This window comes from Bidens hawaiensis, unplaced genomic scaffold, assembly GCF_021521415.1.
Source record: "Bidens hawaiensis isolate Kalapana, Puna unplaced genomic scaffold, B.hawaiensis_p1.1 tig00033154_1, whole genome shotgun sequence".
Lineage (NCBI taxonomy): Eukaryota > Viridiplantae > Streptophyta > Magnoliopsida > Asterales > Asteraceae > Bidens > Bidens hawaiensis.
The window spans coordinates 154,461-169,408 of record NW_027495672.1 but is presented as its reverse complement, the minus strand read 5'-3'; the positions used below and the strand labels follow the sequence as shown (position 1 = coordinate 169,408).

The following is a 14,948-nucleotide window of genomic DNA, read 5'->3' as shown; positions in this document are numbered from 1 at the left end:
TATTATTTTTAATAATAATAATAATAATAACAATTAGTTGATTAATTTTTGATAATAATCACGTGTAAAGTTGATTCTAAACTTGATCTTATCAAATTAAAGGGTGTCCGCCACGTCAAGTTTTCATCGCCAAACCAAACCATCATAAACCCCCAACACAAGAAGCATTCATCTTCTTCTTCTTCTTTCTTCATTTGTTACTTACTTACTGTTAGGGTTAAACAATCATACAATACAATACAATGTCGTACGATTACCTCTACAAATACATAATCATCGGTGATACAGGTACTAAAATTATTATTATTATTATTATTATTATTATTATTCATCAGCATGTAAACCCTAACACACTTACGTTCAGTTTTCACGTTAACAAACCTAATTTTAAATCAAACCGATCTAAGTTAATGATTACTGGTTATTTTCTACTCAGGTGTAGGCAAATCGTGTTTGTTGTTGCAATTCACTGACAAGAGGTTTCAACCGGTTCATGATTTGACTATTGGAGTCGAATTCGGTGCTCGTATGGTCTCCATTGATGGCAGGCCTGTCAAGCTTCAGATTTGGGATACTGTAAGTGTTTTACGCCACCGATTCCGTTGCTAGCACTCCTTTTGCTGTGAATTTGTCTATGCAGTTAATGCCGAAAAATTATTTGAGATATCGGTAATTTTAATATCATGCAGAATTTATATGTATAGCAACTAAACATTGGCAATTCACTATACTCTCCTATCATTAACAAAGTAACCTTTTCTAACTTGCAAAATACTAACAATTGTTGCAAGTAGGAACTGATTAAGACTTAAAACACTAACATTAAACACTAAAAATTGACAATTAAGACTTAAAAAACTGATATCAGGAAAATCGGTGATATGTCGGTCAATATTGATATTATCGGTACCGATATTCTGCTAGAGGTCCGATAAACGCTATAGCACTGCTAGAGCACCGATATTGACTGCATAGGAATCTGTTAATTAATGGATTAGTGCAAAATGTTGGTGATGATTGCTTTTGATGATATCTAGGGTTTTGAACTGTATTACTTTGTAAATAGCATTAGTAACTTTTTTAAGGTATAATATTGTTTCATTGTTGTTATCATAGAGTAGAATATTACCTTTAGCAGGCAATATGTTTTATAATTATTTTAAAATGGATATCACTAGGGATTTTCTGTTCTTTTATGTACTGAAGTAATGGTTAAAAACTGTAAAAGATTTTGGTTCTGTTTGTGAATACTGAATAGACTCAATAGTAACAAACTGATCTGACAAACTAAGAGATAGGTCATAGGTGACTAGATGACATTAGTTATATTGAAGAATGACCAAGGGTGATAATGCACCCGATGGTTTCAAGATAATATTATACGTAAAAGTGAAGGAATACAAGACATGAATGAAGAAAGTTGAGTGTGTTAGTACTTTCTTGATAGAAGGAAAGTCGGACTACAAATGTAAGACATGAATGAAGAAAGCTTAATGCTGACTTGAATGACAATGTGATTAACCTAGTTAACGACTATTCATCTGGTGCTAAGTGTTTATATTGATTAAAAAAATATCTATATTGTAACTGGTTATACATTATATATTCATCATTGATTCGATACCCTTGAACATTAGAAACTGTAAATGTAAAGTGTATTCGTCACTCGTGTCAGGGCGTTTGGTGATATTAGTAATTTTGATACTGTATAATGTATGATGCTACAGCTAGCCGATGGTTGGCTATGTTTGAGTCAAGTGGAAAACAGAGAAAAGATATTGATGACTTAAAAAAAAAATTAGACACAGAAAAGTGAAGATATGACAAATGATAAAAATGGAAAATGTATTGCAAAAAGTGACAGAAGGTCAACCATGAAAATACTACTAATAGAATATTATAGATCATGGTTGAAAAGGGTTAAGAAATTTGAAGCTTGATTCTATACTTTGATTGTTGGGGCAAAGTTCAAGAATAGAAGTTTGAAGCTTGAAATTATTGTTCATATATCACTTGTTTCTGATGTGATTTATCTTAAATTTTAGACCAAAAGATATATCATTGTATTTACTTACAGAATACATGATTGTTACATCATCTGTTTTTATTAACTGTTAGGCTGGACAAGAATCATTTAGATCAATCACTAGATCATATTACAGAGGAGCAGCTGGGGCACTTCTGGTTTATGACATTACCAGGTACATATAACTATCATAGGTAATTTTTATTAGGATATCATTCATGATCCATAACGAGTGTTGTTTGACTATGGTCGACTTTTTAGGAGAGAAACATTCAACCATCTAGCTGGATGGCTTGAAGATGCACGCCAGCACGCCAATCCCAACATGACAATCATGCTTGTCGGGAATAAAAGTGATCTTTCTCACCGAAGGGCTGTCAGCAAAGAGGAAGGAGAACAGTTTGCAAAGGAAAACGGGCTTTTGTTTCTAGAAGCATCGGCGAGAACATCACAAAACGTTGAAGAGGTACTGAAAACAAAGATATGAGTTGGGCTGGTTTGGTAACTACTAGGCTTGTAAACAAACTGAAGGAGCATGAACAGAGTATGTTCGTGTCCGTTCGTTCTTTTAACTTTAACTGGACAAATGACTGAACACAAACATATAAACAAATGGGGTTTTCTTGTTCGTATTTGTTCTTAAGAAAATGAACTTGCTCACGCTCATTTATGTTCATTCGTTAACAATTTAACGAACATAACTTAACACAGATGAATGAGCATAACTGAACTAAAAAACAACTAAAGTAATGCGAAGAACAGTGTGTTGGGCGGCCTAGAGCCCTAGAACGCTAATAAAACTAAACCAAGCTGTAATGGACCAAAAAATAGTTAAATGAATATATTATTAACGAACGTCAACGGACAAGCTTAAACAAACATTAGCGGACAAACATAAGCGAACAGACATAAACGAACATAAGTGAACGAATGAGACATGTGTTCATGTTAGTTCGCTTAACTAATGAACAAAGTTTCTATTCATCGTTCTTCGTTTATTGAATTAAAGGAAACATAAACGAACTTCCTCGCAACGGTTTACTGAACATTCGGTTCATTTACATGCCTAGTAACGTGTGTAATCGGGTCGGTTTAAAACAGGTCATTTTTGTTTTTGGTATGGGTTTAAATATATCAGGGTTCGGTTGATCTACAAACACTTTTCTCCATTTTCTAAAACAAGTTGTAAATAGTTAACTACGACGTTAATTAAGTCTTCCAATAAAAGACTTGGAAAGTTATCAACATTTTCTGTTAAACCCGTTTAAGATAAAAACACAACCCGAATCAACCCATTTATAACTAAAGCAAATTGGATTATATGCAGGCTTTTCTGAAGACGGCTGAGAAGATACTTCAGAAGATTCAGGAAGGTGTGTTTGATGTGTCCAATGAGGTAAATCTATAAACTGTTCATTTTTCAGCTTGATTTGATATACTTTGGGTTATAATTTAATGGGACCTTTTTATTAATTTAATTTGTTTTTGGGTGATATGAAATGATTAGTCATCTGGGATCAAGGTGGGATATGGGCGTCCTCAAGGCACTGGGGCAAGAGAGGGGACAGTTGCTCAGAGTGGCGGGTGTTGTGGTTGATTTTAGATGGTAAAATATTAACATGTTATCGTTTCCGAATGTTGGAACATGTAATATACTAGTATAACTGGTTTCTTGCTATTGTGGATGGGCTCGGTTATGATGTGTGAATGACATGAAAATGGTTTTCATGTGTACATAACTACATAAGGTTTGCCAACCTACTAATCGCATTTTGTGTTACCTTGAAAGACAATTGATAGGTCCCCCGTAAAACCTAGCCATCCCGGTTTTGTGATCATGTATTTGTTGACTGATAATATCCGCCTTTGATACAGACACCTGACTAATGCAAAATTTTACACCCTGGTCAAAATGGAAATGAATTAAATCGTTTGATTCAGTGTTAATTTTCCGTTGATGGTTATAACTGTAATAATTAAACTTGCTTGGTTTTATTTCCGAACTGCTATTATTTCATTGGAATCTTATGCATAATGAATTCAAGCCTTTATAAATCCAAACACAACTGATATTTGGTGATCATTTGTTTGTAAAGTCCAAGAGAGTTGTAACTTGTAAGCTTGAAAAGTCACAATATTGAGCTCATAAGTCAAACTGCTGCTATTTGAAGAGGGGGTGAAACATTAGCAACTTATGGTAATAATAATAAGATATAAGATGAAAAAATTCATATCTCCATGATGGAAAAAAGAAACGACACTGAATCCAAAATTCTACTATCAGAAGCACAAACTTTAGAACGGCAACGAAGACTTCTATTACCACTTATTAGCAAAACGGAAATTGTTTTGTGTCAAAATCATATGAGAAAACAAAAAAAAAATCAAAACTTCTGCCTAGAGTACAACAAAACCAAATACTTCGATAAACCACATAATCATTATCTTCTGTCTCCAGATTGTCCCAGACTCCTTCCAAATCTTCCATGCAAATTGTCCACAGTACGAGCCACCACCAACAATCTTGGATCGTCTTCAGGTATCTCTCGATCCTAAATCGCGATTAAAGAAAAACTCAATGACTATAACTTTTGAAATTGCCAGCTACCATTTTGCCCATTAACAAACTAACCATCACCGAGATTAAAAGAATTGAGGTTCACCTTTAAGCCATTGTAATATGCTTGAACAGCAGGAAGCGATGGGACAATATTACGTGCTTGCATTAGATCCCATACCATATTAGCGATTGTGTAGCCACCAGTCTGCAAAGAAAGAATTAAATTTAATAAAAAAAATAGTTTTAACACTTACCAATAGATTAAAAAAAGTTGGCAAAATAATAATGATAATAATAAATTAGAAGCCTGCTACCTTTTCACCAGAAGCTTTAAGGAGGAGGGCATTCCCCGTTGAGGGAAGCAGGTTAAAACGCCTATCATTCATCTCTTTCTGAATCAACAAAACAGACATCAATTACATAATACACATACATGTGTGTGTGTGCCAGGATTATTTCAGAACTTCCAGAAAACTCAAGAACTCTTAATAACCAATCAGTTTAGTTATTTATTTTATGAATTTAATATTATTTGAGGATACTTTTGTCATTAACAATGTGCAATTTTGTGATTACATATAGTTCTTGAAGTTTTTAAATTATTTGGAAGTTCTGAAGTGGTCCTGATTTTACACACACACATATACAAACAGAGGTTCATTACAAACAGTAAATAAATGCAAGAACAAAAAGAACAAACCTAAGTCACTTATTTTTTCTATTAATGGTTCATATATTTTAAAAATTTTTATTTCTTACATACAAATGTCTATGTTATGTACACAAAAAAACCATAAAACTAAGTTTTCACGTTTTTCTAATTTTTAAATGTTAACTACACATGTGTAGGTTTTATAAATATACAAACTTATTCATATTCTGTTTTTAATTTTAGGATACATAAATAAACATTGTAAATCAGCCTTTTTCTTGTATTTTAAAAGCTTTTAAGATTGAAAAATGGTTTCTTCTTTCTGTTCTCGCAAAAAACTGTGTTCTGCATCGAACCCTAAAATATAAATGTGTGTATGTGTATAGATAGATGAATCAGTAGCTTACCACTTTTTCTAGAGCTATTTCCATACCCTTGGGAGTGTATCCAGTCATTGCTCCCTCTATAAGCGTCTACGGTAAGAAAGTACTCGATTGGTTAAAAATAGCAGCAAACTAATTGTATATGTTGTTTACACGTCACTACATAACATTATTCTAAACTTACAGTATATAGCTCTGGCATAGGTGGGCTGTTTGAGCTCATGTAATCTTCAAATACTTTAAGCCCGCGATCAATATCTCCAGAATTTAAGTAACACCTAAATGTTAATTACAACGGAAAACTAATTAAACAGTTCAGGTAAGATATGAAACTAATTAAGCAGTTTATTCTGTAACTTATTACCTCATAATTTGCATCAATATGAAGACATCAGGACTCTTATTCTCATTCTTTAGCATCTCCTGAAGAGTATCCACCGCCTGCAACATTAAAAATGACAAAGATTAATAGTCACAATGTCGCAATCGACGATCATCACAAATTTTAAGTTTTTTTTACAGTACCTGAACATCTTTAAGGTCAGCACAAGCGTGAAAAGCAACATGATATACTGTGAAGAACCTTTGCACAAAACCACCCCTTCTGTGAACATAATTAGCGGTCGGGATATTATACAACTCTTCCTCAGTAATGCCCATCATGACATTTTCAGCACTGTCCCTTGTTTGTTCTATTGAAGACCACCCTTTCGACTGTTCCACAAGCTCCAGAATCTTTTCAAACAAATGAAAACACTCAACTTTATTAAATTGTAAATTTTAAACACACAGAATATAACACGTAGTTTCTTTAACTTTACCTTTGCAGATGTGTCATTAGCCAATGGTGTCTTGTTTTTATGTGCAGCTATGAGCCCCGCATAGCAAAACTTGTTTAAACCAAGACCGGCGGCAGTCATGTCACGAATAATAGCGTATCTGAAATGACAAACCAATAGTCCAATACTAAGTTATCAACTAACCAAATTAACAAGAAAAGGGACACTGAGATGCATACACTTGATCTACTCGACCAGAGGCTGCACATGCATTAATCAAACAGATGAATGTCTGTCCATTAGGCTTTACTTCAAGCTTCTTCATTTCTTCAAAAATCTTCACTTATAAAAACAACAAATGATTAAAAGTGCATAACAGTAACATATGCTATTACATACCAAAATATGATATAGATACAAGAAGACGCTACCCGTGTTGCCTCAGCAGAGTTCTTACACTTCCCGCATGTTGAGATCATGAAGTTGTACAAAACAACCTATAGCAGATTAACAGATATGAGCAATACAGATGAATAATAAATAACCTAAAGCCCAAAAGATGAATCACAAACTATGTACAAAAATCAAGTAATTTAAAAGAAATTAATAAATATGTAACTCAAATATTTCAGCCCAAGTATAATTATCATTTAGTTATTAATTGTCAAAATGAAGAATTTAGACCCAAATCATAACTTTGAGCCATTTTTTTGCATGCTCAAATGGCAAAACCGAAACAAACGCTTTTTAAAAACTTAAAAACCAAAGTTCCGGTTTTATCTCAAAGCCGACCCAAACGAAACCATGACATGTAAGGTTACTTACATCAGGTATGAGACCCATAGATTTCATCTGATCACGAAAAAAGAAACAGTCCTGCAGGCGGACGCCTTTCATAGCACCAGCAATCAAGGCCCGAAAGGTATCCTTTTCGGGTTGAACTCCATCGAGCATCATATCATCATAAACATCTCTCAACAACCAGTTCCTACGTAATTAATTAATTAGGGTTTGCAATTACCAATTCCAATAATAATAATAATAATAATAAGCATTGAAATAGGATATACCTTCGTTGAGAGGTGATGGATCCTATAACAGTGTTGTATTCGGAGACATTGTTGGCGTAGTTTCTCTTCGCGTAATCGTCCGCGGATACGGCGAACTGACGACGGCCGACTGCTGCCAGCAGTGACTGCCGATTGGCTGATAATCAAAATGAAAATGAATGTTTATTGGATTGGATCAATGTAATGAATATAATATAGTAAATGAAAATAGACTGACGGAAACCTACCGGAGATTGAACGGAGGAGCTTCATAGGGTTCTTGGGAGGTTTGGGAAGTAACAACTCAAAATATTAAGAGGAGAAATTAATTTGTTGGACAAAGTAAATAACAATATTATTACTATTATTATTTTGTGTTGGATTTTCATACTTATGATATTTAATTTCTAGTTTTTTTTTTCCGAACTGTGAACTTTTATAAACAAACAAAAAACACCTACAACAACACCAAGCTACCTCCAAAATGTTTAATTCCTAGTTATTACTTTTTTTGAACGGCCAACTAAGTAACGCCGGGTACCTCGTACGCGGCCCCCATTAGCTAAAGGTAGCTCGAGCCGGCCACCAGTCCGGACGGACGGAGCCCCTAGCGGTCCACCTGTTGAAGGATTCACCGGATAAAACCCGACCCCACGCCCGCCAAAACGGCACGACAGCGAGGAGCCGGTAAAACCGGGTGAGATCAGGACTCGAACCCTGGCAAGCCATGGTTATCCCTCATATCTCCCATATAAATTGGTGGTAGTGAGGTTTGATCCTCATACCTCTCACTTGTAAAGTAAGTGCTCTACCATTGAACCACAACCAACTTATTCCTAGTTATTACTTAAAAGTTCAATTTCAAAGATGTTTTTTTATCTTTATTATAAAATATTACTTCGTTAATAATTTATATGAATTACTTTACTGAGATTTTTTAATGGTAAATTAAGGCTATGGTTAGAGGATTGCCGTTTTAAGCTTATGATATAAACGGTTAGAAGGACAGCTCGAGAACACAACATAGGAGACACCTGTCACCTATTGCGCTCATTTACGTGAATGCTGACTCACCTTCAACCATTCGTGAGAACCCAATGCAAATCGCGAAAGTATGGTCTTCAATTGTAGAATAACTAGTTTTTATCCGACGCAATGCGTCGGAGCAATTGGGATATGCTTATATACCCATCCCGTCCTGTCGCGTTTTGAAATGCGGATTTGGTTCGTATGGGTTAGGTTCGTTAAGATACCGACACTAAATTAAAAAAAAATGTGCACGTTAGCACAGAAACAGTAGCGACGCTCGTATAACTAATAATTAAGATGTTAAAAAGTTTGGCAGGCATCGATTACGTTCATAACGATACCAGAATTAAAAACAAAAAAATAAACTTGTCAAATAAACATATAAAAAATAAAAATATTTATAATGATGTTTGTTTGGTCAATAAAACACCAGGGTTGGTAAAACCCGAGCGTCATGATGGCGAGTCTACGCGAATTCGGTTACTATCGGTTGCGTTTGTTAATTACAGTATAAACAACCTTGGTAAAACTCAATCGTGAACATATAAAAAAATAAATTCGTCAAATTAACATATAAAAAATAATTAAAATAACTTTATTCGGTTGCTAAAACCACAGCGTTGCAGCCCCGGGTGTTGCGACGATGAGTTGGTAAAAGGCGGGCGTTGGATAACACAAACGTTGTCAGTTCTAGACGTCGCAGCAGTAAGTCGATGTACATTCAGTTGGTTTAGATTACGTTCGTTACGTAAAAAATATCAATAAAACCCGAGCGTTTTCGGTCCCAGACGTTGTAGCAGCAAGTCGTCGTGAATTTGATCGATTTCGGTAACGTTCGTTACGATATTGGAACTAAATAATAATAAAAAACATAAAAATAGATGTAGCCAACGATTTGGTGCCACTTGGACCAATAAAAGGTCTAGCGGCACCAAACTTTCAAATTATTCTATGGTAATAATTTTGCTTCAATAGGACACTTTGCATTTGTGCTCCATTCTACCATAATTTGTACTTAGGGGGTGTATAGGTGAGCTTTTAGATTTTGCTTATTTGATTTTTGAAAAACAAAAACACTTTTGAAAAGCTTCAGGATGATCTTTGCTTTGCCAAACACATATTGTTTTTCAAAAATCAAATAAGCAAATAAGCAAGTTTGAAAAGCTCACCCAAACACCCTCGTAGTTCGTTTTTTACTACACTAGAGATCTAGGTAGCGTTTGTTATGCAGTAATGACAGGCGGAATGGAATGATTCATTACGTGGGAATGAAATAAGAGATGTTTGGTTGCACAATTGAATGGAATCATCCATTACATAAAGAATCCCATTCCATCAAAACCATTCATTCCCACCCCCTTCTTTTTTTTCATTGCATTCCTCCATCAACCTACTTTCTCAACAACACCATCATCTAACAACCACCACCACCACCACCACCACCACTACCACCACCACCACCACTACCATAGCCACCACCATCATCTGACCACCACCGCCACCGTCACCACCACCACCTCCGTCGCCACCATCGTCGCCGCTGCCACCACCTGACCGCCACTGTCGCCATCAACACCTCCACCACCACCACCTTACCACCAAAGCTACCACCGCCACCATCGGCCCCATAACCACGACAACCATTGTCACCGTCGCCACCCGACCATAACCGCCACCACCACAATCACTGCCAGGCCACCACCACTATCATCACCACCCTACCACCGCCATCACTACTAATGCTACCCTCACTTGACCACCACCACCACAACCACCACCCCCCGTGGCCTGACCGCCACCACCACTACCGTCGCCACCGCCGCCACCACCATTTTCATCTCCAGAGCTACCACCACCGTCACCATATCAGTTGTTTTTTTTTTTGTAAAAACATATATATTTTGGGATATGAATATTTTTATTATTTTTATTTCATTCCTAAATTTTTTCGGATACCAAACAACATAAATTAATTATTCATTTCATTCTCATATGTTAACCAAACAAGATAAAGGAATGGTAATGATCCATTTCATTACTTTGTCCCTTCCATTCCTTCTCCCATTCCATTCCCTGTTCATTCCATTCCTTTCAACCAAACATACCCCTAGGGTGTGCTGCATAAGGAGGAGTCGTGTTTTAATTTGTACATATTGTAAGTATTTGTCAAGTTTTGATTGTTACATTTTGTAAGATTTTAAAGGATTTGAATTGTTATTCCTAATCCATTATAATGCTCAAAGATTCACTCTTTTGATTGTTACATTTTGTAAGATTTCTTGGGATAGAAACCCAACATTACACAATAACATTTGGATGCATTGCCTATGCACATTCATGTTGTTGGAAGCAAGTTAGATAATAAATCAAAAAATGTGTGTTCGCCACTTGGGTTGTAGCCTAGTGGTAAGAAGCAAAGCTTCTTTGGTGGAGACCTAGGTTTAAACCGGAGCAAGGTGATATAATAAACAGGGTGTGTGTTTAGTTCAAAAAATGTGTGTTTAAAGGATGCAATGAGAATTCGAGGGCATATCTATGCAGGCGGCAACCTTGATCGAATGTGTAGCCGAAGGCATATCGGTTTCGGCTACCTTTGATGGTGCTACTATTCCATATTACTACACATACTCAATTATCAAACACCTACTTTAATTCTTCACATAGTTTCTAAACCTACTACTCACCTACTCTTAGACAACTATTATATCTATATGTATGCAAAGGGTATTTTGGCCTTTTATACATGTGGTTGTTACATAGTTTGTTATACATGGAATATTTTTGCCCTTGATACATTGTATGTTTAATAGTTTGTTAGAGCATGTACATTCTCTTTTTGTATCCTTTTTAAGGGAGAGAAGGGCCAAGAAGCAATTAACAAAATGTCAGCCGGATCCGATTCTGTACCTGCCCAAGGCAATAACTTCTGGTCCGCCACTAAGCGTGGCATGACGGTGGAGGAGTGTGAAAATATGATCCAGCGAAGCCTTAGGAGTTACTGCCTTCAACCTTTTAATGTACATAGAGTTTATAGTTTATATGTTTATAAACTTTCACCTTAATGATTATATTATTTAAAATCAGATCCAACCGTGAAGTTTTTACGTGAACATTTGGAGAAAAGTGGATGCAAAATTGCGCCCAATTTCATCAAGGCCATTAATTGCAAGCAGCAGATATCTGGTGGCTATGTTCGTGGAAAAGGGGTGATTTCTTGTTAGCTAATGGATCTTTTGATTGTTCCTACCTATTCATAAGTTGTTGATTAAGATAAAAAAATTATCTTTAGTTGATAATGTTAATAAGTTGTATGTGTTTAATTCTACTAATATTTTTTTATTTAATAGCTATCTTATATTATTTGAATTTGTCACATTTAATTCATTATGACATATAAAAATAACATATTTTCTGTTTGTATTTATCAGAATTGTTTGAATTGTAGATTGTAGTATGCAGTAATCATTTGACCATTCAAGATGAGGTGACTCAAGTGGTTATCCAAGCACTGATTAAGGCATACGATGACTGTCGAGCTGCAAACCTGGATTGGGCGGATTGTGCTCATCACGCTTGTAGTGAGGTCTGTCTGAATTATTTAACAATATCACTAATAAACTCTCAAACAAACTCCATCACAAACACTTATACAAATATACAAAACTACTCATGCACATATAAAGGACAGTCTAAATTGATATTTCGTGGCAGTTTATGTCTGAAACAGATTCGTGCTAACCATCTTAGTGGCGACTGCCATTATAAGAGGGAACTGCTGCGAGGTTATTTCAAAATAAGAGGCCATGAACAAGTAAGTTTGTTTGTTTTTAAGGCATAATAATAATAATAATAATAATAATAATAATAATAATAATAATAATGATGATGATGATAATCAGTGTTATCTTTTTAAGTTCTCACTACTTGTGTTATTTCTTTATAAAGGAGTGTGTGAGAAGAAGAGTAATGAAGGCATTGGCAAGCAATCCTTACTGTTCAAAAGCAGCAGCTAAAGATGCAATGGAAGTCGTTTGGGACACGTGTTATAACGATACAAAACCATTCGACAGAGCCCCTTAACGTTACGCTTTTCACTATTCACTATTAACAACTTAGTTCTTCTAAGTAACCCCCAACCTATCTGATGGTATTCGAGTTCTTTTACAAGAAGTGTAACTGTATCTCCGGAATGGTTTCATTAATGTGAAATATTTATCTTTGATCTGCATAGAGATATGATCAATAATACTGTTATACAAATCTTTCTTTTAATATTAATCTCGATAACCTTCTATCATAATATGACTTTTAAATCAATAAATATGTCTGCCAAGCATTTGCCAGACTTACAACGAGTACCATTTATCTCCATCATGGCTCTGATCTTAGTTTTACTTTTACATGTTAAAAGTATTATTCACATCAGTTTAAAAATGAAACTCAGAGTCTTCAATTTCTTGATAAACTTTGTACAAAACAAAATAAATCATACTAATGATCATCGTTTGCAAGAGTTGACACGATTTGTTTAATAAATGAGTTACGGGACACGCCAACTTGTTTTCCACAAGAAACTCACTTTGATTTCTTTTGAAACAAAAGTTTTAACTATAAACCTAAAGCAGATTATTTCATTCTTAAATACATAAAGAAATGAAACTAATTTGGTTATAGATTATATTACAAGACACAAGAGTTTAAATACAACCGTGTGATAACTTCATGCTTAGGGGATCAAACATTTTGCTTAATTCACTGGCGATGCCCTTCAGGAAGGGTAACAACTTTGTGTAAGGGCACGTGCCTCTGAGGCAAGGATCCGTCTTCCTCGTCATCAGAAAATTCAAGAACATAACTGCCAAATAAAAAACAAAAAAAAATTAAGAGTCAACTTAACATTAAAAACAAGTCATGTCTGGTTGGCGATTCCAGTGTCATCCGGGATTTAGTTAAACTTACTCATCAGTTTTCCTCTGTAGATTTTTGCATTGGGCCCACAAAAAACCGCAGCAAACATATTAAAGATATTAGTTACATGTTAATTGGCATACTGAATAAAGCTCAAATTCTAAGTGTCAGCTGTCAACACAAAACGTATATTAAAAAAACAAATACCTTGCGAGTATTCACAACGGTTGCTTTATACAAAGCAGTTGTTCCAGGATAAACCGCCAACACGTGTTTTTCCAGGAGCAAAATCTTGAGCAGTAGACGGATCATTGCGCTTTGGAAATGGTATAATATGTGACATTGGCAGCTTGTATTTTCTAATAACATAAAAAGAGTAAAGTAATTACCAACTGAAATATTGAATCAATTTATGCTAGCTCTAGTTGAAGGCATATCTGGCTAGCTGGTTCTTCATAATCACCTGGTTCCTCATCAAGAACTTCAAATATACTTAAACTCACAAGTCATATAAACAAATACTATAGATTATAGAAAACATCAATAATCACATAATACTTACTCTCGTGTTTCCCGATCAAAGTGAATTACTTTAACAATAAACCACTCATCTTTGTCAGCATCCTCTTGAGTTAATTTGTTACCCTAGCAGCAACCTGACAAAGTTACATTAACATGTTACATCGATCGCACTTGAGTATTTACTCATTATTAATAAACTGGAAAGATAGAATGCAAAACATGTGAAATTACCTGTTCGCCCTTTAAGTTTGCAAGAAGATCAAGGTGGTTACGAAGAGAAGCAGAAAGCCCCGGTACATCTGGATCAGCTTTCATTCTTTTCTTCTTCTGTTCATTACCTTCTGCAGTATAAAATATACTAAAAAAGGTTTTTATGCATCTTGTTATTTCAAGGAGTATTTCTTCCTGATATTTCCTTAAACGATCGAGCTCATTTGACTGATCTAAGATTCCGGAAAGATCTGGAGAGGACATTTTTTCTTCTAGTTTCAAAAAATTACAGAGCTTTTCTTAATTTGCTGAAACAACGAAGCAATTGTTTTACAAACAATACAAGTAATAAATTAGATGCTGATTAAAAGGTACAACTATCATAGGAAAAGTGATTGGACGTGCAAAGGGTAAAATTTCATAATTTTAGGAACTGCAAAGAAAATGGATAGAGGGCATGCAAAAAGTTATAATTTGTAGAAAAAAAGGTTATCAATTTGGAGCCAACATTAACAGTTGACACCTGGGTAGTAATTATAATATCCAAGTTTAAACTAAACTCATCATGTGAGTCATTTGCTTAAGCAGCCATCAATTTCTTAATCCTAACTCAAATATAGCCCAAGAACATAATAATAAATGAGTCATTGAAGATTTGATGATGACCAACATCTGAATACTCAAAATTCAAGTCTTGGCGTGTAAAGTTCATTAGATATAATTAGGATGTTTGTAAAAAAACTTGTATTAGAATGATCCCTCACGGTTGTCATATTATATTATAAACAGATGACCAGATAAGATTCAAATTAAATGTTGAAAGTTCATAT

The 14,948-nt window shown here is 35.0% G+C and overlaps 3 protein-coding genes and 1 pseudogene across 3 annotated transcripts; 2 read left to right on the top strand and 2 right to left on the bottom strand.

Annotated features, from left to right (window-relative positions):
• The first annotated feature begins 138 nt into the window (after positions 1-138).
• On the top strand, positions 139-3,779 carry LOC143584542 (ras-related protein RABB1b). The gene is made up of 6 exons (XM_077066571.1): positions 139-288; positions 437-576; positions 2,119-2,201; positions 2,288-2,492; positions 3,354-3,422; positions 3,534-3,779. Exons 1-6 carry the CDS (start codon positions 243-245, stop codon positions 3,621-3,623), a joined length of 633 nt encoding a protein of 210 aa, XP_076922686.1. The 5' UTR covers positions 139-242; the 3' UTR covers positions 3,624-3,779.
• A 554-nt stretch (positions 3,780-4,333) lies between these two features.
• LOC143584541 (pentatricopeptide repeat-containing protein At4g35850, mitochondrial-like) lies at positions 4,334-7,784 on the bottom strand. The gene is made up of 13 exons (XM_077066570.1): positions 7,698-7,784; positions 7,471-7,606; positions 7,226-7,388; positions 6,832-6,897; positions 6,640-6,737; positions 6,443-6,560; positions 6,147-6,356; positions 5,986-6,062; positions 5,806-5,899; positions 5,646-5,711; positions 4,901-4,978; positions 4,690-4,791; positions 4,334-4,578 (listed from the first exon to the last, which is right to left on the bottom strand). The coding sequence occupies exons 1-13, from the start codon at positions 7,720-7,722 to the stop codon at positions 4,468-4,470; spliced, it is 1,344 nt and encodes a 447-aa protein (XP_076922685.1). The 5' UTR covers positions 7,723-7,784; the 3' UTR covers positions 4,334-4,467.
• Positions 7,785-11,360: 3,576 nt separating this feature from the next.
• Positions 11,361-12,600, top strand: LOC143584540 (mitochondrial inner membrane protease ATP23-like). Its single transcript, XM_077066569.1, has 5 exons — positions 11,361-11,472; positions 11,563-11,684; positions 11,924-12,061; positions 12,206-12,289; positions 12,424-12,600. The coding sequence occupies exons 1-5, from the start codon at positions 11,361-11,363 to the stop codon at positions 12,556-12,558; spliced, it is 591 nt and encodes a 196-aa protein (XP_076922684.1). The 3' UTR covers positions 12,559-12,600.
• Positions 12,601-13,148: 548 nt separating this feature from the next.
• LOC143584539 (SAGA-associated factor 29 homolog A-like) lies at positions 13,149-14,416 on the bottom strand (annotated as a pseudogene).
• Positions 14,417-14,948: the final 532 nt, after the last annotated feature.

Excerpts from the sequence above, each read along its gene's own strand:
- LOC143584541 (XM_077066570.1), bottom strand. The coding sequence starts at position 7,722 with ATGAAGCTCCTCCGTTCAATCTCCG. Across the intron at positions 6,738-6,831 it reads ACTCTGCTGAGGCAACACGG|ATTTTTGAAGAAATGAAGAA; the intron begins GTAGCGTCTTCT and ends TTATAAGTGAAG. Across the intron at positions 6,357-6,442 it reads CTAATGACACATCTGCAAAG|ATTCTGGAGCTTGTGGAACA; the intron begins GTAAAGTTAAAG and ends TTGTTTGAAAAG.
- LOC143584540 (XM_077066569.1), top strand. The coding sequence starts at position 11,361 with ATGTCAGCCGGATCCGATTCTGTACCTGCCCAAGGCAATAACTTCTGG. Across the intron at positions 11,473-11,562 it reads GATCCAGCGAAGCCTTAGGA|ATCCAACCGTGAAGTTTTTA; the intron begins GTTACTGCCTTC and ends ATTTAAAATCAG. Across the intron at positions 12,062-12,205 it reads CTCATCACGCTTGTAGTGAG|ATTCGTGCTAACCATCTTAG; the intron begins GTCTGTCTGAAT and ends TGTCTGAAACAG.
- LOC143584542 (XM_077066571.1), top strand. The coding sequence starts at position 243 with ATGTCGTACGATTACCTCTACAAATACATAATCATCGGTGATACAG. Across the intron at positions 2,493-3,353 it reads CATCACAAAACGTTGAAGAG|GCTTTTCTGAAGACGGCTGA; the intron begins GTACTGAAAACA and ends GATTATATGCAG. Across the intron at positions 3,423-3,533 it reads TGTTTGATGTGTCCAATGAG|TCATCTGGGATCAAGGTGGG; the intron begins GTAAATCTATAA and ends TGAAATGATTAG.